The sequence below is a fragment of the Ostrea edulis genome, chromosome 10 (genome assembly GCF_947568905.1).
Source record: "Ostrea edulis chromosome 10, xbOstEdul1.1, whole genome shotgun sequence".
NCBI classification, from domain to species: Eukaryota; Metazoa; Mollusca; class Bivalvia; order Ostreida; family Ostreidae; genus Ostrea; species Ostrea edulis.
The window spans coordinates 38,968,642-38,995,924 of record NC_079173.1 but is presented as its reverse complement, the minus strand read 5'-3'; the positions used below and the strand labels follow the sequence as shown (position 1 = coordinate 38,995,924).

Genomic DNA, 27,283 nt, shown 5'->3' with positions numbered 1-27,283 from the left:
TGTGTGCATTGACAAGTTTGTTTACATGTGTATCAATCTCGGAATGCAGACACATCTGCTGTTATATTCCAGAGTGACAGAAGCCAAGGCTTTTATATTTCAAACAACATAAAGCAATTTTGAGACCCAAGAGATTACCCTGCAACATACACTAAAACAAGAAATTTATTTCTTATAAAACCAACAATATTCTATGCCATTTATAAGTTGAATTTTAGACTGACACATCCCATTTTAGTCATTTACTTCAAATGACATCCTTGAATTGAAACGGTAATATAAAAATGATCATATTCAGAATCGGAGTAAATGGAGAAAAACTTGTATCACAATAAATCTGAAATCAGTGTGATAATCTGTGTTTCTGTATATTTCTCACATTGACAATCTATTTACACTGCCAATGATTGCACCAATTTAAATGGCTGAAAAGTTTATGGTGATGACTGCTGTTTTTTCATGTTTGCTAAATTTCACAGGTGCTTGGATCATAATATATGAATACATATCTAACTTTACACGTTGATTATTTACATATGTATAAGGTTAGATGTGTATTCATATATTATGACCCAAGCACCTGTGCTAAACTTTTCTGAACTGAAGTGAAGATCAGAGCTGGCGACATCTTTGATCTACTCATGAATATTGTTATCGAATATTCATGGTTTACACAACATTTAATTACACTATGATACGTACCTCAAAAGGAGTATCTTGTTTGTCAACACTCAACAGTCCCAATTCAGCTGAACGGTTTCGGCTAAAAATATTTCATTCCCGCCATCAATGACACAAGATTTTTACTTTCAATACAGAAGATCCATTCAAGGACGATAACTACGAAGAAGGCGCATTTATCTCCTTGGAGATATATAGATTCACTATAAAGTAGGTCCGTTTCAGTAAAATATTCAACAAGAAAATACACTTTCCCAAAAATGTTACCAATGACAATCATGAGTAATAGAAAAATATTTGTAAAACTTTCACTGTACAGTTTTGAGTCAAAATATGAAAATATTTACTGAATTTATGTACTATTTTCTTGGCGGAATCTTATTACGATTGCTTTATAAACAACATGGCGGAAACCTTGTAAGAAGCTGGAATGTAAACAAGTTACTTTAAAAAATGTAGCCCTTCGGGTGAAATTATCGTTTCAGTGAGAAGGAGAAGAAGAAAAATACAAATATGCCTTCGGTCTCGGTCTTAAGCCGGACTGTGTCTGGTCCTATAGGACTGCACGAAGCTTCGAAAGAGTTGCCGCTAGTGGAAACAATGCAACTGATAGAACCTCGGAAGGAAAAGACTGTCCCTAATCATCTACTAGAGACAAGTAAATATTATATTGATTCATAGTTTACAGTTTTACGTCTTTTGGGGGATAATTTACTCACAATGACTCGTCACCAACTTGATGCATGACTTAATTTATGAGTGGTTGGTGAAGAAGTCGCACAGTTTACCAATGATCTTGCGTGGTTCTTCTGAAACAAACAATAATTAGAGCATTCCCTTCAAATATCTCCCCAGCATCATAACCATGTTAACCCCTGAATCATTCAGATATGATACTGTCAACTTTTATAACACCAGGGTCAACGCAGTGTAAAAGGTAATCTCAGTGAGATTCATCGAGGCTGGATATTTGGACTAAACGCCTCTTCCGAATTTCAGACCAGTGTCACACAAAGTGATTCAAGAAATCTTGCCTGAACTTCAGCCACTTGTTGCAATTAAAATGGGTTAAACTGAATTTCTTGTCTGTTTCAACCTTTTGCCGTACACATCCTATTAGCTCCCTATCACAATGAAACATACATTTCTTACCTTTACATAGTGTAAATCCCACTGTATGAATAAAGTTGGCTAATTCCGAAGCCGTTGCAAACAGCCACCATTTCATATTTACCTTCTCAGCACAGATGCATTGAACCCGGTCAAATAAAGCATGTAAAACCTGCATCATTAAGTGACCATTCAGAGAAGGAAATTTATCCTGATTTGGCAATCATAACTTCCTACGCTTACGCTAATAATCAAATGTTTGTTGTCATTGTCATCTTGTAATTTCAAATTACGAATTGAAATAAAGTTCTTGCTGCATACTTTGTTTGATTAATTCAAAACGATATATGTCCCCATCGGAATTTTTCAAATACTTAATACACATATAAGTACATTTACTTATTGTTACATGTATTATGGATAGATATTACATATTGATTTATTTTCAGAAATATATTCCAAAGTATCACAGAATGCTTGTGTCCTTGCTAAACCAGCAATCATCCATTTTGGAGGCTTTGAAGTGGACAAGAAACATGTGCAATCACTACAAATTGTTAATGCTACAACAGAGGTCATAAGAATGCACATTATACCTCCACAGTCCAAATACTTCTACATCAAATACAAGAAAACAGTAAGTACACAAATCACACAAAGATATGTGTGAACATCACAGCTCACAAATCACACAAAGATCAGTTTGAACATCACTGCACACAAATCACACAAAGATGTGTGTGAACATCACAGCACACAAATCATACAAAGATCTGTGTGAACATCACAGCTCACAAATCACACAAAGATCAGTTTGAACATCACTGCACACAAATCATACAAAGATCTGTGTGAACATCACAGTGCACAATTAATCCATACAACCATGTATTTATAATGTTGTTAATGTATAAAAGTTTACCTTGTACATTTTTAAATTTGACCTCATTGTTTACTTAGAGACAACTCTTACACTGATTGTGCTTAATTAAGTTTCAACAAAGGATCAAAACAGATATTTTATGACTCCTCTTAAGTAGCTTACATGCTATGAGATTTGTGTGATGGGTCAAGAGTTTGAACCCTTGTTTGAAACTATATGATATATATATATATACATGTACATTATATTTTAACTGCTCAACAGAAGAATTTCTCAAAACCTGAAAATGCACAAGACAAGAGTTACAGTTTCATTTCCCCAACTTGAATGTTCTGTAATGTGAAACTTTTTTATTTTTGACAGGAGCGCTTAGTGCCTGGTATGACTATAGACTGCACAATAGAATTCAGTCCTGATGAATGGAGATATTACTATGACTGTGTCAGAATAAACTGCCCTGTAAGTCCATATAGATCTTTACAACACTAAGCAGTGACAATTTTCATTTACTTCAATAGAAACATTTCAGCAATATTTTGCATAAACACGATAAAGATTGGGGGAAAAAATAGAGAAATTAAAAATGTGCTTTCCTTTAATTTTCTTTTTCTTTTTGAATTGCATTCATAAATCATAGGTTTTCCAAGTAAGTTGAATAATTATGCTTTCTTTCTTGCATTTCACACACTATACGAAAATGGATATCACGTTTTTTTTAAATACATTTTTTTTTTTTCAGGGAGAAGAAAACCTAGTTATTCCGATCCATGCATATCCTGTGATGAGCACGAAGGACTTTCCCACGCAGTTCAGTTTTCCTGCTGTTCCTGTTGGTCACAAGTAAGATGATGAACACATTGTTAGTTATAAGATAAGTAAAGTATTTGGTAGTTGTATTTTTTAGATGTTACATTTTCTTGTTATTTTCCTTCAAGACCACTGTGAAAATGTATCGATAGATCTATACAAATGCCTTCAATTTCATTGTTCAATTTTATCAGAATTTTTTGTTTCTTTAATCATTTCAAGTACTTTTATATGTCAAAAATGATTTTATTACATATCTTATAACATCATTCAATATAATTGTGTGCTATTAAATAAAATAGAATACACGTTGGTGTCTCATTCAATCTAATTAAAATTAGATCCTTTGATCTGCTCACTTATACCTTGTGTAACGATATACGTGAGCGGATCAAAGGATCTAATTTTAATTAGATTGTGTCTTATTAGTTCATTTAGCTTAGATTTCATCTTATTTTTTCAGAATGACACAGTTATTCCCCTTGAGGTGCGAGGGACCGGTTGACTTTGAGTTCCAGTTGATATATGTTCAGCCACACCCCTCTTTCACTGTCCACCCAATGAATGGTAAATACCAGATTTGAAAACTGTAAAATTTTATTCAAACAAGACGAGAGGAAGTATTGATCTTTGAAAAAAATATTTTCATCAACAGAGAGCTTAAATCATATAAACCTTGGTATTATAGCAAGGATGAGGTGTTACAATGTGATAATAATTAATTTTTTTTTTTTTTTTTGAATACTTATATCATATACTGAAATTTTTAAAAAAAATTTAAAAATGGTAAAAAGAAGAGAAAACTTTCTAAAAATCCTGAATTGTAAGTAAGCAAATAATGACAAAATAACAAATTTCGTATAGTATTATTACCATCTGTTCGTATTTTTTTGAATTTGGAAATTTATTTATTTTGATGACTTAAAGATGGTGATGTTTCAATTCTCACAGAAAGTTAATTCTTTGGCATTAAAAGCCGTCTGATTCTGACTTATTGGTTGTGTTTTTAAATTGTCTATTGTGTGTAACATTTACACTTTGCAATAAGCAAATTCACTACATGCAACTCAATTTTAATGATATAAATCAAAACCTGGGGTCTGATAGTCTCTTATTGTGACAAAAATATGGCATGGAAAAATTTAGATATGAATTGTTAAAGCTGACTATGAAACATTTAACACATGTTATTGCTTACTGTTATTTCATAATGAAGAATTCTTTATTAATTTTTTTAAATGAATATTCAACGTTGATTTAATTATCATTCAATTGATTATGGTCTTTAAATTATTTCTGATTATCAATTATGATTTAATATTCTAAATCCACATCACTGCTGGAAGATCAAGGGCCCATTTTACAAAACAACTTACGACAAAGTCGCAAGTCTTAAATTGTATTACACAATTATTACTTTGAGTGAATGAAGTAAAACTTTTCTGAGGTTTAATTTTCAACATTTTCCAAAAAATATTTTGCATTTGGAGTGAATGATCTTAGAATAAAATGAAAAATCCCAATATGTAAAGGTGGTCGTAAGTCATAAGTTCTTTTGTAAAACGCACCTCTGACCTAGTGAAGATGTTATGATCACTACACAATACGATGTAATATGCAATGTGATGGGGCTGTCTAATTAATTGAAAACAAAGATATTGCTGATAAAAGTGATATGTTTTTACATTTGTATTGTGTTGGTTTGGTAGGGATCATTCCTGCCCATGGAGAGACAGAGGTGTCTGTGACCTTTGCCCCTCTAGAGTTCCAGACGGCCCTCATGAAGATCCAGCTGACGATATCCCAGTTTAACTCTCAGCCTATTGTGTGTACTTTCTCCGGAGTTTCTACACCTGGACTTCTGAAGTAAGTCATCAGAACTGCTGGATTTCTGTTCTACAAGTGGTCACCTTGGTATGATTTTCATTTATTGTACAGTCTACTTCAAGTAAAATTCGGTGGGGGGGGGGGGGGGGGGGGGCTGAATTGTTCAGTAGACCTAGTTCAATATAAGTGACTTCAATATAACTGTAAAATAAGATATTCAATATAAGTGACTTCAATATAACAGATAGTTCAATATATAAGTGACTTCAATATAACAGATAGTTCAATATAAGTGACTTCAATATAACAGACAGTTCAATATAAGTGACTTCAGTCTAAGTGGAATGGACTGTATGTACAATGTTGAATTTCCTCAAGATGTATTCGAGTTAAATATGTTGTTGCTTCCTTTTTGGTTAACAACACAACACATTACAGGCAACAATTATGTAATTCTCACTGCAATGACAATTTCATTCGTTTGTCCATATTGCAAAAGTAGCAAATCAAAACTTGATTAAGAGAGGGGGAAAATTCAGTAGGGGTACAAAAAGTAAGAAAAAAAGCATACCTCTATATTTTAATCTTTGTAGAGATATTTGTATCCCGACCTCTATATATCTATCTTTGTAGAAATATTTCTATGCTGACCTCTATATTTATCCTTGTAGAGATATTTCTATGCTGACCTCTATATTTATCCTTGTAGAGATATTTCTATGCTGACCTCTATATTTATCTTTGTAGAGATATTTCTATGCTGACCTCTATATTTATCCTTGTAGAGATATTTCTATGCAGAAACAGGAGATTGGAGACAACATCCTGGACCCAAGGTGTCTGTCACCATTAGACAGATCTAGGGAGAAAAAGAAGCTGGCCTTTAAAGTAAAGTCCAAAGGTCAAAAACAACAAACTCCACAGGTGAACTGAATTACTAAATAAAAATTCTTTAAACCTAATAACATTTTAAAAAGTGTAAAATATATTTTAATTTTTTACTACTGCCTATCAGTTTTATTCCGCATTGTGATATTTCCACAAATCATGAATTGTATACAAGTTAGAGTGTGTCTCAGTGGAATAGTAATACTAAGTTCCAGTGGGATAGTTAGAGTCAGTCCCAGTGGGATAGTTAGAAGAAACCAGTCCCAGTGGGATAGTTAGAGTCAGTCCCAGTGGGATAGTTGGAGTGTGTCTCAATGGGATAGTTAGAGTCAGTCCCAGTGAGATAGTTAGAGTCAGTCCCAGTGGGATAGTTGGAGTGTGATAATCCTAGTGGTTCACAATTCCTCATTTGTAGACATGTCACGTGGCATTGTATCACTCTGATGAATTATGATTGACAGGTGCAGGAGGTGGAGTACAACGGCATCAGATTTCCGTCTAATCTGGACACCCCTTATGCAGTGGCACAAGTTCTCAATCAGGAACCGGGAAAACTCCGAGCCAAGGATCTCAGAGACAGTAAGGAAATACTAGTCAGGTTTAGATAATTGTACTAACGTATTGATATCGGAGTGATGTATCGGTTCTTGATTTGGTTTTTGATTGGTGTTTTTGGAAGCGAGGTGGGGGGGGATGGATGTTTATTAATCTTCCAAATATCCATCCACGCATTGCAGAACTTTGCTATCTCAATCTCGGAGAACGTTCTGGAGGAATGCGTCACATATAAAACTATTTGATACCCACTTTGATTTGAATTACATTGTATTTGTGTTTATGAATTTATCTAGGTTGATTTTGAGTGTATTTTTATTTTCAGCTGTGCTGGCACAGAAACAGTCCAGTAAACCAGCAACTCGCCAAATGAAGGTGAGTTCATCCAGAGAATTCTTTGACCGCTGGTCATTTGATCACACGCATCAGTCTATTTTTAGTAACACGTTTTGAAAATGCCTCGGCGTCGTTGATTTAAATGTTTGTATGATCGCCAAGTGACTGACTTCTGGACTATCGTGAATTCCGTACAGTTTGACTACTGTGGTCGCACAATTTTTCGTCAAATACTAATTTTTTCGTTGTTGTTTCAGACCATGAAATGAAATGAGCTATGAGGCACAATTTTTGCTCCATAAGAAAAGAAAACACAAAAGAAATTTCCATGAAATCATGTATCAACAAACTATATTTGTTAACAATCTATAAAATTTGATGTCCACAAAAATATATGAAACCACAGTCAGTAAAATGCACTTTAAATAGCGAATTGCTGGGAGACAAACTATTTTTTTTATTTGTGATAAAAGTAATTTCAAGCAAAGTTAAAAACTGGAGGTTCTCATGAGTGGATACCATGCAGTATTCAATAGGGTCTGCATCCAAAGTATAAACTTTAAGACATGAAATGAATCACCCGGAGCACTTGAGAATGCCGTGTTAGATTTATGTGGTTGACTGGTTTTGACCTTGGGGGCGATCATCAGCAGAACAATTATACCTGAAATGAATTTACTGAAGTAAAAAATGTGGCTGATGTTGTTATAAACATTAAAAAATGTGGTGATTTGTACATTTGTACATTCGGGATTGCTTAACAACGTAAATATGCATAATATATAATTACATGTAGTTGACAATATTTCTCAAAGTTTTATGTAAAAGTAATTTGTTATATCCAATAAATAATTAATGTTTTAAAACTATAGGGAATGAAAATCACTTTGCTATAAATTCACTATAAGCATGTTAACTGTAACCCTGTTTTACTGTATGCTGTAAATAGAATATAGTCTGACTGTCCTGTAAGTTGTATAAATATTTCATTGTGAATTTTAGTTTTTTACAGTCCTGTAAACTGTGCATAATTTTGTAGGAGGCAATGTTTGAACACAAAGTGAGACAAAATGTTTATGAGGAAAGACAGAACCAACTCAGGTGGCAGGTCAAACTCGGGGATGATCAGATCACAAACTCAGCTCGAGCCAGGGTCCTGGAGGAGCGAGATAAATCCTGGAATGAGTATCGGGTAAGAAATACAAATAGCTGGTGAGAGTTGTCCAATAGCTAGTGAGAGTTGTTCTATTGCTAGTGAGAGTTGTTCTATAGCTAGTGAGAGTTGTCCAATAGCAAGTGAGAGTTGTCCAATAGCAAGTGAGAGTTGTCCAATAGCTAGTGAGAGTTGTTCTATTGCAAGTGAGAGTTGTTCTATTGCTAGTGAGAGTTGTTCTATAGCTAGTGAGAGTTGTCCAATAGCAAGTGAGAGTTGTCCAATAGCAAGTGAGAGTTGTCCAATAGCTAGTGAGAGTTGTTCTATTGCAAGTGAGAGTTGTTCTATTGCTAGTGAGAGTTGTTCTATAGCTAGTGAGAGTTGTCCAATAGCTAGTGAGAGTTGTCCAATAGCAAGTGAGAGTTGTCCAATAGCTAGTGAGAGTTGTCCAATAGCTAGTGAGAGTTGTTCTATAGCTAGTGAGAGTTGTCCAATAGCGAGTGAGAGTTGTTCTATTGCAAGTGAGAGTTGTCCAATAGCTAGTGAGAGTTGTTCTATAGCTAGTGAGAGTTGTCCAATAGCTAGTGAGAGTTGTTCTATTGCAAGTGAGAGTTGTCCAATAGCGAGTGCCAGTAGCTCGCTTGATCTGACACTAGCCATGTCTTCTGGCTTTACCCTGCATATCTGTTCTCATATTCAAACTCAGCCATGTTTGTTTTGAGTACAACTCTGAGCAAGATCCTCAGCATACTCGAAAAATCTTGAGGGTGTACTACATTTAAGAATGAGAATGATTTTATAAGTTTTACAACCTTCAATTTTGACTATAAGTATGAATTAGAGCACAAAGTCCAAGTTTGAATGTGTTATATCCTCCGGGTCTGGTGTACATTTAGTCTAAACGATTTGAATTTTGTATGAAATGTGGTTTACAAACATCTTCATTTTGCGACAGTATGACAGACGGGGGGATCCAGTAGTGGAGGAAGAACACAGCAGAACACAGACAATGTGTACGTTTCGGCGGACCTTTCGGGACTTCACAAATTTAGCTCCAGAGACAGCCATGTTTGATACCTACAGCAATGACTTGTGGGCCACACGCCATGCTGCTCTTGGAAAATTTGCTCAAGCTGTCCGGAAGGTAAATTGTTAATAAAGTAAAACTGATCTGTTTGAATGAAATATTCTTCAAGAAATGTCAATCTCCAGACAAAGTTTATTTTTAAACACAGGTGTATATTTCCTGTTTTACCTGTTTGGAGACCAGAGTTTTTGTTTGATATGAGAATAGTACTTTAAAACATTGAATTGACTATAAATCCATTACGATGTGCAGCATGAATTTACTGTAAATCTCTCTTATTTTGTGAGACTTTATTTTCATGAAGATACTATGATGTATTTACTTTCACAAATCATTACTCGTTGTGTGAATTTTGTATATTTAAGAGGGGTTTTTTTGGCGAAAATTAAATTTTCACGAATGACGAGTCTTGCAAAAACTTAAATAAAGTTCTCGTGAATGAAATGTGATATACAGTGATTGACTGTGTTGACAGATGGGAATTTTCTACTTTCTGTTTTGACAGGTGATTATACACATGAGAGCTGACTGGAAGAGTAAAGTTCTGAAGGGAGTAGTTCAAGATCTCCAGGAGCAAGAGAGAAACGAAGAAACTAAGATAGGTTAGAGAACAGTGTCCAAGTGTGGGACGGGGGGAGGGGGGGGGGGATCTAAGGCTGATGTAGGGGCAGGGTGTTAACTTTATGTAGGGGATGGGATCTAAGGCTGATGTAGGGGCAGGGTGTTAACTTTATGTAGGGGGTGGTATCTAAGGCTGATGTAAGGGCAGGGTGTTAACTTTATGTAGGGGATGGGATCTAAGGCTGATGTAGGGGCAGGGTGTTAACTTTATGTAGGGGGTGGTATCTAAGGCTGATGTAGGGGCAGGGTGTTAACTTTATGTAGGGGGTAGGATCTAAGGCTGATGTAGGGGCAGGGTGTTAACTTTATGTAGGGGGTAGGATCTAAGGCTGATGTAGGGGCAGGGTGTTAACTTTATGTAGGAGGTAGGGTTGCGGGGTCTGAGGTTGATGTAGAGGACGGGATCTGAGGTTTATGTGGGTACAGAATCTGAGGTTGGTGTGGGGAGCGAGATCTAAAATTGATGTAGGGTAGGTCTGAGGTTGATGTAGGGGACAGGATCTGAGGTTGATGTAGGGAACAGGATCTGAGGTTGATGTAAGGGACAGGGTCTGAGGTTGATGTAGGGGACAGGGTCTGAGGTTGATGTAAGTGGCAGGGTCTGAGGTTTATGTAGGGGGCAGGGTCTGAGGTTTATGTAGGGGACAGGATCTGAGGTTTATGTAGAGGCAGGGTGTTAGAATGATGTAGGAGGCAGGGTTGTGGGGTCTGTGTTTGATGAAGGGGCAGGATCAGAGGTTGATGTTGGGGGTGACATTTGATTAATTGATCGTAAATTTACAGCCCTAATGCTTACATTTGATTGGTTGATTGTAAATTTACAGCCCTAAAGCTTACATTTGATTGGTTGATTGTAAATTTACAGCCCTTAAGCTTACATTTGATTGGTTGATTGTAAATTTACAGCCCTGTTAGAGAAGAAGGAGAAGGAAGAAGAGATGGAGCTGATTCCTCATGATATCCAGATAACCGCAGCCAAAATTAAAAAATATGGTTTCCCTACCTACGTCCCTCCAAACGTCAAGGACGACATGGTGAGATAAATGTAGAGACAGAAGACGAGACAGTTTTATGTTGGTATTCTGTAAAAGTGGTTATTTACGCTGACATTTTTATGTTGGTATTCTGTAAAAGTGGTTATTTACGCTGACGTCAAGTATGCGATTTTCCACGTCCAACATTATGTGTGGGGGTAAAATATGCGGTAACTGAATATATGTTATCAAATATTTATAACTACACATGGGGGAAATTTACGTGCTTATTACATGACCACATGATTAGTGTATGTATCAAATATTTAAAACTACACATGGGGGAAATTTACCTGCTTATTACATGACCACCTGATTGGTGTAAATTTCCCCCACATGTAAATAACCACCTTTACAGTAATGTGCTGACTTCATTGTAACATTAGTGTGTCCACTTAAGATAATGTTCTTTAGCTTATTGTTCTCCCGACCATTAAATCACGATACGTGATGCAAACAAAAATGTCTTGTGAAGGATATAACAGGAAAGTCTTTGTAACATGTTGAAAATATCTTTTCTTTAAGATTTTGAGTCTTCAAGAGTTTTATTTTATTTTTTTTTCATTACAGGCCCCAGATGCACTAGGAAAAGTTCCTTATAAGCCCTCTGAGGTTGTTGTAAAAAGAAAGGTGCCTTACTTTAACCTCAAAGTCCCTAAACACTACTCACTGTTAGGTTACAATAAGCATCTGGTGCATGAGTCCTCGCGGGGATATGTGGCCCCAAAACTGGCCCGTCCACTCAGGACAGGGGCTGAAGTAAGTGAAAAAGTTATTCTCTCTCTCTCTCTCTCTCTCTCTCTCTCTCTCTCTCTCTCTCGCACTAAAGTTAGTGAAAAGTGAATCACTCTTTCTATCTCTCTTAATTTCACACATCACCATGTTATTTATAAGGTTATGAGAGTTTTATTTACAATTGAACTGATTTTTTCCTGGGTTATATAATTAAAAAAAATTATACTCCTGAATTGCATGAAACTTGGTCTGTCTGTAGGATGAAAGCATCAGAATCACAGTTCCAGCTGAAGAGATAGAGAGTTCCCCAGCTGGCCAGACAGTAGAAGATGTCGCACAAGAAGTGACCCGCGAAGGGTCAGCTGTGAAAAAGCCACAACCAGTGGCTGCCCTAGTACCACCAAAGGCTCTGTTCCAACCAATAGAATACCCATCTCTACATATATTTGTAAGCCGCCTGTAGGAGTGTAATATATATATATATATATATATATATATTTGTATCTCACCTGTAGGAGTGTGTTTTATATTTGTATCTCACCTGTAGGGGTTTAATATATATATTTGTATCTCACCTGTAGGGGTGTAATATATATATTTGTATCTCACTTGTAGAGGTGTAATATATATATTTGTATCTCACTTGTAGGGGTGTAATATATATATTTGTATCTCACCTGTAGCGGTGTAATATATATATTTGTATCTCACTTGTAGGGGTGTAATATATATATTTGTATCTCACCTGTAGGGGTGCGATATATATGTATCTCACTTGTATCTGCCTGTAGGGGTGTGATATATAGAGAATATTACATGCTAAAATCCATATCGTATGTCATATCAGCCTGAGTAGCCCCATATCAGCCCGATACATATTGATATTTGGGTTAAAGTGTCATAGGTCAAGGTCATACAATTTCTTTTGCCAGAAAACATTTACTACAAGCTTTGCAGGAGCTTCCATAAAATTTTCTTTAAAAAAAACAATAGGAAGTTGAATATTTCATTTCGAAGCAGTTTCCATATTTCTAAAATACATTTCTGGATAAGTATAGACACTCCTCCTGTGTAATTTTCTCCTCATTTTGTGTGTATATTGTTTCAGAACCCAGCTCCAGGTCTACAGGTGTTCCAGGCCCCTGTTCCATACTCGGAGACGGACTCAGACTTCCACCTCTGTCCTATTCCCACCTACTTCAAGAAAGACCATGCCACCAACCCACACTCAGCCACCCAGAGGAGGTACCTAGACAGGGAGGTATGTCACTTCTGTAGACCTCGGTATCTAAATAAGTCACTCAGAGGTCTCAGACCTCAGTACCTAAACAGAGGAGGTACCTAGACAGGGAGGTATGTGACTTCTGTAGACCTCGGTACCTAATCAGAGGAGGTACCTAGACAGGGAGGTATGTGACTTCTGGGCCTCAGACCTCGGTATCTAAACAGAGATGTAGGTTATTCAAAGGCCTCAGACTTCAGTATCTAAATAGGTCACTCAGAGGCCCAGACTCCAGTGTCTAAACAGAGAAATGGGTCACTTAGATATCCCAGACTCCAATATCTAGTAAGTCATTCGTAGACCCAGTCTTTAACTGTGTTGTTTGTTGATCTAATGCAGGACACAATCCGTGGAATCATGGGCTGGAAGAAGTTCCCGTCCCAGGGCTTGACGTCTCTTGCCAACACCCCTACACTAACAAACGTGTGGGTCCCTCGATGGTAAGTCAGTTCTAAACATCCGATAGAAACGGTATCAAAGTACCATTCACATTTACTGGTGAAAAACGATAACCGTTACAGGTACATATGCTGCAATTCTATGTTAGATTTTTTAATAAAGATAGCAATTGTACTGTATTCTATTTGAATAAAATGAAGCCAAAAAAACTCTGTTAAACATGTATGCAAAAATGACAGTTGTAGAGATATAAATGACAATCATTTCAAAATGTGGTCTGTCCTTCTACACACTTTCATTTTAAAACAAGCCAAGTGCTGACCACGTGACTGTCATTTTAGCATATTTCCCCACATGTCATTTTACCAGCAAGTAATGGATCTGTGCATATCTAATTACCATTTAGTGTTTTACACGTGATCTAGCGTAATGAATTTAGTCTGACGGTCCAATTTATATAACTGTATCCTGCAGGTGTACTTATTTGTGTGTATGTTTTCATGATTACATAAGGGGCAAGATCAAAAATCCAATGTCTGACAAAAACTTAAATCAAGACCTTCCCACCCCTATAGGATGAATGTTGATCCTTTATCAGGTACAAGCACTTGCAACATTCTTTACCTTTACTACTGTGTTATTCAGAATTGAAAGTGTAGTCCTTTATTGTCATTTTGAATGTATCTTAAAACAGTTAATTAATTTCAGAAAAAATAAAGAAATCAATGTCAGATGACAAAAATTGATAGGACCCCCCCCCCCCCCCCCCACACACACACACACACACACTACTTGAATTTTAAATTTGTGTCCAACATTTATCTTTACATCTCACCCCAAAGCTTAAATGTTTGTAGAATAAGTACAATTAGTAATTGTGAATGTGTTTGTTCTTGGCAGGGATGACCAGTTTGGAAATTACCTTTTGCCGGAGGAGGTCCCCGTGCTGCTGGACCAACTACCCGAGGACGACGGCCTGAACATGGAAGAGTACGGATCTGTAGTTTAAATTATCATGACATGAATAGACAAAACATCAAAGAGTACGAGTCTGTATCTAAAATAATCATTTCTCACATCATCGCCAGTTTCAGACGGACATTTCTCACATTATCACCAATGTCAGACAGACATTTATCACATCATCGCCAGTGTCAGATGGACATTTCTCACATCATCGCCAGTGTCAGACGGACATTTCTCACATCATCGCCAGTGTCAGATGGACATTTCTCACATCATCGCCAGTGTCAGACGGACATTTATCACATTAACACCAGTGTCAGACGGACATTTCTCACATTATCACCAGTGTGAGATCGACTTTACCCACGTGAGACAGCCATGTTAGATTTTTCTATTTCACACTGCTGCGACGTCATTTGATTGCAACGTCATATTTTCTATGATTTACGTTCCACGGTGAAGATTTACGTTACATGGTGAAGTAAAGTATTTTGTATTGTTTTCTTTAAATTTCAATTTGATATAGCTTTTCTGGTGGACTGCATTGGTGTTTTTTTTTTTGACTTTACACTAATTATAGTGTAAACCATTTTCGGGTATGCTCTTTCTGGCTGTCTAATCAGTTTTTGCATTGAAGTACAAAAGAGGAATTTGATAATTTTTAATTTTCTTGAAGCTCTTGAATTTATGCACCAAACTGCGTAAAATGTGAGAAAAATAACCCTTCATTATTTACTCGTGTGGAATAGGGAAATTCCACCTCTGGTTTAAGATTCATTGTTTAAGATTCGGCAAAGCCTCGTCGTAGACTGCGAGTCTTGTCCTCTCGGTGGAATTTCCCTATCTCACATTCATACTAATAAAGGATTCTATTATACTCGCATAAGAAAACCATATGAGATTTTTATGTCGTGTACTGCTACGACGTCATTGATTATGACGTCATATATTTTCTAAGATTTATGTTACATTTCTTTGATTTACGTTACAATGTTACATGGTGAAAAAATCAATTGTATCATTTACTCGTGTAGGATAGGGAAATTCCACCTCAGGAACAAGATTCACAGTCTAGGACGAGGCTTTGCCGGGTTGCAGACTGCGATTGTTGTTCCCACAGTGGAATTTCCCTATCCCACACTCATACTAATGAAAGATTCTATTAGTCTTATACACATTGTACATACCTTAAAAACAGTGAGCATCAAATTCAATTCTGAAACAATTTAATGCAGTTAACAAATGAGTACAATTCGAATCCAGTCCTATTTTGTGTCTCTCAATGCGATTTGTATCCAGTCTTATTTTATGACTCTCAATGCGATTTGTATCCAGTCCTATTTTATGTCTCTCAATGCGATTCGTAGCCAGTCCTATTTTCTTGGTGATTATAGATGAGCACTTTTACAATTACTTGGATTCGAGCACTATTATATGAATATGACTGAAATAAGGAATTACAACAATTAGACATCGTGGGAAACCCATGGTCGGTTACACTTCTTTTACCATTCGTGGGACACAACACCGATGTTTTTGCTGGAAGGTGTGTCTCGGCTTCTTTATGCGATTGGTCGCATTACCATTCCTTATTATACTCCCCGCAACAAGTTGTGGGGGAGGGTATACTGGAATCGGGTTGTCCGTCTGTCCGTCCGTCTGTAGACGCAATGGTTTCCGGGCTCTAAAGCGTTATCCTTTCCACCTACAGTCACCATATCATACATATGGACTACCCATGGGATGAAGATGTTCCCTATCGATTTTGGGGTCAAAAGGTCAAAGGTCAAGCGCACTGGACATCGAAGTAGCAGTATGGTTTCCGGGCTCTAAAGCATTATCCTTTCCACCTACAGTCACCATATCATACATATGGACTACCCATGGAATGAAGATGTTCCCTATCGATTTTGGGGTCAAAAGGTCAAAGGTCACGCACACTGGACATCGAAGTAGCAATATGGTTCGGTTTGTCATGCCATTTGTTTTTTACACTCAGAAAAGAGGTAGTTTATACCTATTACCAACACCCTTTGGGAGATTGGGGTAAGCAGGGGGTATTCTTAGTGAGCATTGCTCACAGTACCTCTTGTTCCTTATTGCAATATTCAACAATGAAAAAGCCCTTTATTTCCAGTGTTTGGGAGCATAGAAAAACATGGCTTTCGAAGCGAAGATTTTGACAACGTTTAAGTTGGACAAGTTACAAAGTTTTCAGCAAAATGCTTTACAACTTCTTTGCCAGTTTGTTTTCAAATTAATTTTATTCAAAATATAAACATACAGGTCTAACAACTTATCTCTTTCCTCCTTTATCTGGTCCACTTTCGGGACCACTCTTTATCTGGTCCACTTTCGGGACCACTGACTCGTTCAGTTTGCATACCCAATTTAATTTATTTGTACAAAGGCTGCACACAAATGGTGCATCTGTTGGGTGAAACTTTAGGCACTCTAAAGCATAGCTGTACTGTTCAAGTGAAGGTTTTGACGACAGAACCCTGTAACCCTGGTCTTTGATAGTGGCACAACAACAAAAACCACACTTTCATGGGCACCACCATTACTGCTGACACTTACAGTTCTGGGAATAATTACAGGGATTCCCACGATTGGTCCTCGTTGGGTCACATAAGGTCATGCATTTTAATGAGTTATGTGAAAATATTGACATTGTCTCCCACGGGAGGTAAAAAAAGTGCGACCGACCATGGATTTCCGATGATGACAATTAGGTTGTTTTATATTTTTTTTAAAGTTTCTTTTGAATTTTAAGTTTTGTAATATGGAATTGTTTAACACGACATTCTGAGTGTAAATTTATATCAGATAGACTGTCGCATCAATGTAGATATCATTATCACTGTATAAATGGTCCAGTTTAACCAATGTCATTATCACTATAGATAAATGGCCCAATACAACAAATGTCATTATCACTATAGATGAATGGCCCAATACAACAAATGTCATTATCACTATAGATAAATGGCCCAATTCAACAAATGTCATTATCACTATAGATAAATGGCCCAATACAACGAATGTCATTATCACTATAGATAAATGACCCAATACAACAAATGTCATTATCACTATAGATAAATGACCCAATACAACAAATGTCATTATCACTATAGATAAATGGCCCAATACAACAAATGTCATTATCACTATAGATAAATGGCCCAATACAACAAATGTCATTATCACTATACATAAATGACCCAATACAACGAATGTCATTATCACTATAGATAAATGGCCCAATACAACGAATGTCATTATCACTATAGATAAATGGCCCAATGCAACGAATGTCATTATCATTATAGATAAATGGCCCAATACAACAAATGTCATTATCACTATAGATAAATGGCCCAATACAACAAATGTCATTATCACTATACATAAATGACCCAATCAACGAATGTCATTATCACTATAGATAAATGACCCAATACAACGAATGTCATTATCACTATAGATAAATGGCCCAATACAACGAATGTCATTATCACTATAGATATTAAAATGGCCCAATACAACAAATGTCATTATCACTATAGATAAATGGCCCAATACAACGAATGTCATTATCACTATAGATAAATGGCCCAATACAACGAATGTCATTATCACTATAGATATTAAAATGGCCCAATACAACGAATGTCATTATCACTATAGATATTAAAATGGCCCAATACAACGAATGTCATTATCACTATAGATAAATGGCCCAATACAACAAATGTCATTATCACTATACATAAATGACCCAATCAACGAATGTCATTATCACTATAGATAAATGGCCCAATACAACGAATGTCATTATCACTATAGATAAATGGCCCAATACAACAAATGTCATTATCACTATAGATAAATGGCCCTATACAGCAAATGTCATTTTCATATTTCAGTGAGGAAAATGACAATCTTACACAGAATGTTGAAATGACCTTGACTCCTGAGATGGTTTCTGCCCAGTTCGCACTGGTTGATCCCAAAGCTCCAACGGAAGACAAAGTGGCACCGTGAGTATAACTAGAATTTTATCGTATAATTCTTACAACAAGGAGGATTGAAAACACTCACCTGACTGTTGGCCAGCCAGGGAGGTTATAGAATTTCAACTGTAGGTGTCTTTGACAATGAAAAACATGCAAAGTAAACTTTACTTATGTCAGAAAATGGGTACTTATGTTCCTATACAGTATAACATGCTTACCGTAAAACCTGCTTATAACGAACTCGCTTATAGAACAAATTCACGCTTATTGTTAAGTGATATTTATTCCCCTTTGATGGGAAAATATTGAACATTTTATTTCAAATTTTGTTCATAGCAGAAGATACACTGGATTTAAACTAATGGTTTAGTTTCATTTCATACTCATTGGCATCATATTTTGTGGTTTCACTTATGAAATACAATATCATTGATACAAAGCTATATAAAACAGCTCACTTTGTTTTTCTCCTTTTATTAACAACGTACAACTTTTGTGATCTTGCTCAACTACGAAAACAACCCAAACTGGTCTTCATCAAATAATAAGCCCAGTATAGCTAATGAGAATTTGTTTATGGATGATGTTTTTGCCTCTTTTCCAGTGATGCCTTCCCACATGGAAATAAATTGCCATCAACAAACATTCCAGTGTCAGGATATGGGCCTGTTCCAAGGTAAAATCAACCATTACTGCCCCCCTCCCCCTCAGGTCTTGACCTCATGACCTTCACCTTGGAGATTTTCTTTGTTGTCATTAGTGGCATAATGTTTCACAAACTCATCTTGTTTGTTTGCTTTGGGGGGGTGGTGGAAATGTTTATTGGAATATTTACATTTATTTACGTAATTTCAATGTAAAGAGGGAAGAGAGCTGGAATTTCATGGGTTTTTTTGGGGGGGTTGTTGTTGTTGTTCTTGTTGTTGTTGTTAAAATGTTTATTCAGATATGATGCATTTATTTCTGTAATTTCAGGGAAAAGAGGGAAGAAGAGCTGGAATTTTTCATGACCAAGAAATATAACCGACTCGGATCCAAAATTCAGACCCGGAACACGACTCTCTCGAATTTAGTGACAGATCCAAACTTGTTACTGAAGTGAAAACTGTGTGCTTCTATGAGACATGCAACACATTTACATTGAAAGTCTGTGCACAATAGCATATTTGATATTTTCTATTCCACTGGGAAAATGTTTATAAACTGAATTCTACTAAGTTTATTTTGATTTAATGTTGTGCATAAATAAAATTTGATGTAAGTCCTGTGTAAGAGGGGGTGATTTACGAAACACTTGTTTAGTGAGTACACTTATTCAGTGAACTTTTGAGAGTGCTTCAATCCAAAATCCAACCGTCCAAGTTCTTAAAGAAATCTGTGATATTTGTCCATATATTTTATTATGTCAATAAATTGTCTATTTATACTAATGTGTAGACTTTTTACATTTGTTGTACATTTCTAGAGAAACAAAACTGGCTGTGGGTAGTACAATTGAGGTTTGTGATGGAGAGCTCAGAAAGGGAAATGAGCACTGGTAGTTACAGTGTGGGGGCATTCTCTGGGGTCTGTCTCTGTTCTGAGATCAAATGAACTTGTTTTGCATAGAGGCTATGAAGATTACAATAGAGAATTTTTAAAAGACTGCTAATCTAAGCTACCAGAAACAGAACTCATCCAATCAAACTGAAGTACAAATATACAGAGTTGTCTGTACTGCAATAATGTGATGTCAACAAGCATCAAAAGCTACTTTTTAGATATCTTGAGACCAGAAACAGAACTCATCCAATCAAACTGAAGCTACTTTATAGATATTATCTCGTTTTATGGTCCTCGTCAGCAATGAGTTAGAGTACAAGGTAATGATGAATAGTGATATTTCTCTATTGTAGTTTTCTGTTATTTGCCTGTATTGTACATGGTGAATCCATGAGCCATGGGATCCTTTGGTCAATAAACAAGTGACTAGATTGTTCATTTTCAGAAAATATAATACCTGTAAACCTTTATAAGATATTCTACATACCTGAGCATGTAACAGAGAGACTGAATGATTTGATATATAATGGGCATGGAGGCCTCTATCTGCAGTTCTATGAAATTCATGATGTCAGGGTAAGCGGGACAGGACAGAGCTATATAGGGCAGTTTTATTTATCTTTTAAAATCTTTGCTCCTAAACATTTAGCAGAACAAGTGGTCTATGGGCAACAACACTTGACCATGCTGTTTATTACCTGGCATTTTCACACTCAAACTTTGCTCTAAATACCCATACTCAAAAGTGAAGATTATAAAACTTATAAAATCATTCTCGCACTCAAACAGAGTACATCCTCAAGATTTATCGAGTATGTTTGGAAGCTTGCTCAGGGTTGTACTCAAAACAAACATGGCTGAGTTCGAGTATGAGCAAGTTAAATGTTTTATAACCTCCAGACCAGAGGATTTCTACAAGATCTTCACCCTCTATAACATCATGACAAATATTGGCCCCAACCTTGCTGCACAGGATTGTGACTTAATTAAGCGAACTTGCATCCACACAACAAGGGATTGTCTCAAAACCAATATGACCAACATGGCCTTGCTGTTCTGTCCAAGAATGATAATTTTTAAATGAGTTTTCCCTCTGTAGTATACACATTGGCGGATTTAGAGGGGGCGCCCCCCCCCCCCCCCCCCCACCACCACTTAAATTTTCAAATTTAAGGTAAATTGCGGTATCTTGTTTAGGAAAATGTACTAAACCATAAAAGAAGCAATAATTTCTTCCACTCCCAGAGAAATAAATGACAAAATCTTTTGATTTCTTGATTTACTTTATTGGGAGAACTTAATTTTTTCCCAAAACCCATTAAAATTTGGGTCATTTTATTAATTTCACCTTATTAAAATGATAGAAAATAGTACAAATGACTAAATAGGAGAAATATTTCAAGTCCCATAAAATCTGTAAAATCCAGGAGCTTCCAGGGCTTTGCCCCCTGGACCCCCACCAGGGCTGGGCCCACTGCCTCATAAAGTGGTGCCCCCCGTAACCGCAATTCCTGGATCCGCCCCTGATACATTCATGCATTACCGGTATGTGAAACTTTAGCCCTACACTAACCCCGGAGTCCATGAGAGGAAAATAATCTGAATACAGAACATTTGCATGTTGATATGATTTAGTGTAGTCATGCTACTCGGGAAACTATTTCTTTTTTCAAATTTTATATATTCTCATGAAAGTGTGACAATAACAAACAGCGATCAATCTCATAACTCCTGTAAAGGTGAGATAACGAACAACGATTAATCTCATAACTCCTGTAAAGGTGACGATAACAAACAGCGATTAATCTCATAACTCCTGTAAAGGTTACGATAACAAACAGCAATCAATCTCATAACTCCTGTAAAGGTGAGATAACAAACAGCGATTAATCTCATAACTCCTGTAAAGGTGACGATAACAAACAGCGATTAATCTCATAACTCCTGTAAAGGTGAAGATAACGAACAGCGATCAATCTCATAACTCCTGTAAAGGTGAAGATAACGAACAGCGATCAATCTCATAACTCCTGTAAAGAATACAAAATAAAGAGCTGGACAAACACGGACGCCTGGACATACCAGAGGTGAGATCAGGTGCTTGGGAGGAGAATGCATCCCCTGTCGACCGGTCACATCCTCGTAAGCAGGTAAATGGAGTAATCTGCAGTTAGAATCAGTGTGCCATGTAAATCTCGGATTTTCCTATATAAGCCACGTCTGGTTAATATGAATCTACACTATACTGTAATGTTTGTATGTTGATGTATTGAACCAGTGGTTAGTAAAACTTGTATCCCCTATTGAGGCCCCCATCCTACTCAGAGCCATGATTTGAAGAAAATTTAATCTGCGGTATCTTAGGATGATTGCATAATGATGACAAACTGAAATCTTCACTACCTGAGAATGAATGCATGTTGATATGAATAACCATCGCCCTAGTTATCTTGAAGAGAAGATTTTTCCTTTTAGAGAATAATCATCGAACTTTTAGAGAATACTTATCGAACTTTTAGAAAATAATCATCGAATTTTTAGAAAATAATTATCGAACTTTTAGAAAATAATCATCAAACTTTTAGAAAATAATCATCGATCTTTTAGAAAATAATCATCAAACAATTTCTTTTAGATTTAAGGTACAACGAAAATAATAATGAAAGATTCCATAATTCTTTATTTATAAATGTCAACACTAAGAAACTTAATAAGCTTGACATTTTCCGACAACAATCCCTTTCTGAATTAAAAAAAAGTTTCTATTGATTCAGGAGTTATGCAAGTAGAGACCATACGAAATGTTAAATTAGTTATATAATTTCTATCTTTAGAATTTATAGATTTTCAAAGATTATAACTTTCTGCAAATTATGCTTGTAAATTGTATTGGTTGGTTTGTATAATAGAACGATAAAATATTCAATGACGCATGGATAGTTTAAGAAGTCGGAGTACTATATGTAATCACAAGCACCTGACCTACTCTTACGGTTTTGGTTTGATGATATACAGCACAACCCCATATCTCCTGTACATTTTATTTATATCAAATCTTGAAAAACAAGTGACAATTCCTACAAGTGACAACTCCTGTCACTCTGTTACTGATAGCAAAGGGTGGTGTTTGGCACTCTCTATTTGTAATTTTATATATAATAAATTAGGACTGTTGTGTTTTTTGGTTGGTTTGGGGGGGGGGGGGGGGGTTCAAAAATCCAATGTCATTGATAACACTAGTCGACTCGCGCGTCAAAACAAATTCTAGCGTCAAACGAGCCATCGGAGTGGCTTACAATGAAGAATTGCCCAGGACATCATTATTATTATTATTATTTCGATTTAAGGCCCAATTTAATTTGCAAGAGTCAAACAACTGAATCTGTTTGTGTGTGTAATGGAGTGGGGGGGGGGGGGGGTATGCACAGCCGAAACCCCGGGGATGTCAAATTCACAATTTTGGTACTTTTAAGAGGTCTTTCAAATGATAAGGACAATGGTCGCATAAGAATTTTGGCTCCACCTTGAAATCAAGCCCTTACCCTCTAGAATCGTGAAATTTACAATTTTGGTAAAGGACTACCTACTCCTTCTAAATATTTATTTACCGATGGGTAGTTTCAATTTATTAAGTTTGGCCTCGCCCTGGGGTCAGAACCTCTACCCCGGCTTACAAAGGAAAAAGATTGTTAATGATTTTGTCTCAAACTTTGGTCCTCTAATAATGAAGATTCCTCTTGGCACAGTGGTCACAGAAACTTGAATATGAATACCGGCATGTGTATATTTATTTACAAATCTAATTCTGGGCCCTGTCGGACATACAAACTTAAAAAATGACAATCAAAAGATCAATACAGAAAGGAAAAAAAATTGTGTACAGCAAATTAAGCTATCTAGAAATATAGTATACGGCGATGATTGTACATCAATATTACATTTGTGGTCGCCTACTTACTTTTATGCGCTCTCTGTACCCTATTTACAGTGTTATATATACCTGTGAATGTGTGGATGAAAGGAGACAGTCAAACGATATCTGTAAATACCGTGGAACATTTCCCCCTTATACGGCCAAACCATCAATGTAGTCCGAAATATCTGACGTTTTCCTGGCTTTTTTTATGATTTTGATATTTACTGTGCCAGGTTTTTTCCTTCCTGGCACGGCAAATATCAAAATCATAAAAAAAGCCACGAAAACGCCGGATATTTCGGAATATCATCAGTGATGCTTTTAAAAGTTGTACGCTCTCTGTCTCGGCAGTGCTACGAGGCATCTACAAAACATCGTTAAAAAATGAAAAGGTGAAGATAAAGAATAGCGATAAATTTCATAACTCCTATAAATAGTACAAAATAACGAATTGGGCAAAAACTGACCCCAGGCCACACCAGAGGTGGGATCAAGTGCCCACGAGGAGTAAGCTTCCCCTGTCGATCGGTCACACCCGCTGTGAACCCTATATCTTGAGCAAGTAATCCGTAGTCACAACCAATGTGTATAGAACGACCTCCAGATTGGTATGAAGCACGTCAGACAGCATTTGACGTCAGACAGCATTTGCCTTAATGACAGGTTGTATTGGCAAACTAGATCGTTATAACGACCACAGAATTTGCGAAATGCTGACTTTAAACTTCCAAAGGTTGCCTTTATTCTATTCCCTAATTCTGTAATAAATTCGCTACAGGATTCTATTTAGTTGTGTTTCTCTAGTAACCCTAATGCTATTAAATCTAATGACAATTCTATTTCGTTGTGTTTCTATGGTAACCCTAATGCTATTAAATCTAACGACAATATAGGTTTTCTTCCAAAAGAATAACCAGTTTATAATATCAAAACCAAAACCTGATATTGCAGAAACCCATCTTCGGCCTGTGGCATCTCACTTTGCTGATGAACCGATGTATGTTAGAGAATTGTTGCCTGTCTTCACGATGAGCGTTTAGTTCTCAGAGATTATCATAAAATTTCTCCATAACTGCCCATTTCAAGCACAAAAATTCCAACTTCATGGCAGGATAATTTCCCTCCGACTTTTGCAGTGTTCTGATTGGATAACTAATAATCCGCGGTTGGCCATCCTGTTCCTGGCTCAGAACCGCTTCTAAACCTTCTGAACCAGTATCTACGCGCAGCTCTTGAAAATGCCACGTTATAATCTGCGTAAGCCAAAATAGGTGCTTTAATCACTAAATAGCCTAGTCAAATTAAGCAAATAAATGAGGCAACATGCTGCTTCGTGCTGCGGACCCCAAGTTCATTCTTACACTTCTGTTCTAACCCTTTCTTTCTTTGATTCTGTGGAGGCATAGTTTCCTGCAAAAGTCTAATAACTTTTTATTGGGGGGTTGGGGTTAAAATCATATAAATCCAACAGGGTGAGTAGGAGTGGACCATTATAAAACCTTTCTTACCTAATATAGCTTCATCTGATACAAAGATACCGACATACGTCACTCCTTTTTAAATAGGGAGGGACTGAGGTGATGGTTTGTTGAGAACTTGAATTGTTGGTTTGCTGTTAGTAAAATATCTAAATTACTTTTCTGTGATTCAACTTGAAATTGCACTCCTTTAATATGATTTCCAATGTTTCTCTAAATGAAAAGGTGAAGATAAGGAATAGTGAAAATCTCGTATCTCCTATAACGAATAAAGAATTAAGAATTGGGCAAACATAAACCACTGGACATACCAGAGGTGGCATCAGGTGTCTAGGACGAGTAAGCACCCCCTGTCGACCGGTCAAACCCATCATAAGCCCTATATCTCGATTGAGTAAACGGAGTAATCTGTAGTCAAAATCAGTATGTAAAGAACGACCTCAATTGCTATGAACAAGCTCTCCTGTATCAAATCAAGTGAGAGACGTACACAGGTGATATTGAAATATTTCTTCATAAATATGGGACGTTGACGATGGAGAAGCTGGAGTCATCCCGTTAGTCATACAGTTCATTTGTTAGATTGCCGATAACACTTATGCTAAATAAAATATTTAAGTATAAAGCAGATGTGGAAGACTGTACTCATCCGAATCCGAAAAAACTATTAAATCGTCCAAATATAGGACATATTTTCATATTCAAATCTCTTAATCAAATGTTGACAAGAATCCAGTGGGGGAATGCTATATCAGTGTTCATGACTTTTTTTCAATTTCAATTTGGTGATATATCCAGATTTCCGATCCTGAACTGAGAAATACCCTGACCCTGAAAGCATGCCAGGAATGTATCCACGCATATCAATCTCTGATGAGTCTCTTCTAGAGCATCATGTAATCTACGCACATAGTCTAATACTGTCTTCCCGTGGGGATCCGGGTTAGAACAGGTCCTCAGTACCCCCCCCCCCCATAGGGATCCGGGTTAGAACGGGTCCTCAGTCCCCCCGGGGGGATCCGAGTTAGAACATGTCCTCGGTATCCCCCGGGGGGATCTGGGTTAAAACAGGTCCTCAGTACCCCTCGGGGGGATCCGGGTTAAAACAGGTCCTCAGTACCCCACCCCACCCCGGGATCCGGGTTAGAACAGGTCCTCAGTATCCCCCCGGGGGGGGGGATCCGGGTTAGAACAGGTCCTCGGTATCCCCCTGGGGGATCTGGGTTAAAACAGGTCCTCAGTACCCCTCGGGGGGATCCGGGTTAAAACAGGTCCTCAGTACCCCACCCCACCCCGGGATCCGGGTTAGAACAGGTCCTCAGTACCCCCCCCCCATAGGGATCCGGGTTAGAACGGGTCCTCAGTCCCCCCGGGGGGGATCCAAGTTAGAACAGGTCCTCAGTACCCCCCCCCCCCATAGGGATCCGGGTTAGAACGGGTCCTCAGTCCCCCGGGGGGATCCGGGTTAGAACAGGTCCTCAGTATCCCCCGGGGGGATCTGGGTTAAAACAGGTCCTCAGTACCCCACCCCACCCCGGGATCCGGGTTAGAACAGGTCCTCAGTACCCCCCCCCCCATAGGGATCCAAGTTAGAACAGGTCCTCAGTACCCCCCCCCCCCCCATAGGGATCCGGGTTAGAACGGGTCCTCAGTCCCCCCGGGGGGATCCGGGTTAGAACAGGTCATCAGTATCCCCCGGGGGGATCTGGGTTAAAACAGGTCCTCAGTACCCCTCGGGGGGATCCAGGTTAAAACAGGTCCTCAGTACCCCATCCCACCCCGGGATCCGGGTTAGAACAGGTCCTCAGTACCCCTTACTTGCCGTAAGAGGCGACTAAATGGGGCGGCCTTCGGATGAGACCGTAAAAACCGGGGTCCCGTGTCACAGTAGGTGTGGCACGATAAAGATCCCTCTCTGCTCAAAGGTCATTTATAAGCGCCTAGCATAGGCCTACCGATAT

The 27,283-nt window shown here is 37.5% G+C and overlaps 1 protein-coding gene across 2 annotated transcripts; it reads left to right on the top strand.

The window, feature by feature from the left end:
- Window positions 1-771: 771 nt before the first annotated feature.
- LOC125666032 (cilia- and flagella-associated protein 221-like) lies at window positions 772-19,816 on the top strand. Of its 2 annotated transcripts, none has more exons than XM_056151293.1 (22): window positions 772-891; window positions 1,167-1,339; window positions 2,241-2,428; window positions 3,038-3,133; window positions 3,414-3,514; window positions 3,945-4,048; window positions 5,191-5,347; window positions 6,094-6,232; window positions 6,658-6,775; window positions 7,077-7,126; window positions 8,127-8,279; window positions 9,196-9,384; window positions 9,833-9,929; window positions 10,855-10,982; window positions 11,553-11,741; window positions 11,977-12,165; window positions 12,826-12,978; window positions 13,339-13,439; window positions 14,299-14,388; window positions 18,297-18,410; window positions 18,991-19,062; window positions 19,362-19,816. In XM_056151293.1, exons 2-22 carry the CDS (start codon window positions 1,195-1,197, stop codon window positions 19,486-19,488), a joined length of 2,700 nt encoding a protein of 899 aa, XP_056007268.1. In that variant the 5' UTR covers window positions 772-891; window positions 1,167-1,194; the 3' UTR covers window positions 19,489-19,816. The 2 variants fall into 2 exon arrangements, with proteins under 2 accessions (XP_056007268.1, XP_056007270.1); XM_056151295.1 differs by having other exon boundaries at window positions 827-895.
- Window positions 19,817-27,283: the final 7,467 nt, after the last annotated feature.

Excerpts from the sequence above, each read along its gene's own strand:
- LOC125666032 (XM_056151293.1), top strand. The coding sequence starts at position 1,195 with ATGCCTTCGGTCTCGGTCTTAAGCCGGACTGTGTCTGGTCCTATAGGA. Across the intron at positions 3,134-3,413 it reads GTGTCAGAATAAACTGCCCT|GGAGAAGAAAACCTAGTTAT; the intron begins GTAAGTCCATAT and ends TTTTTTTTTCAG. Across the intron at positions 5,348-6,093 it reads TCTACACCTGGACTTCTGAA|AGATATTTCTATGCAGAAAC; the intron begins GTAAGTCATCAG and ends TTATCCTTGTAG.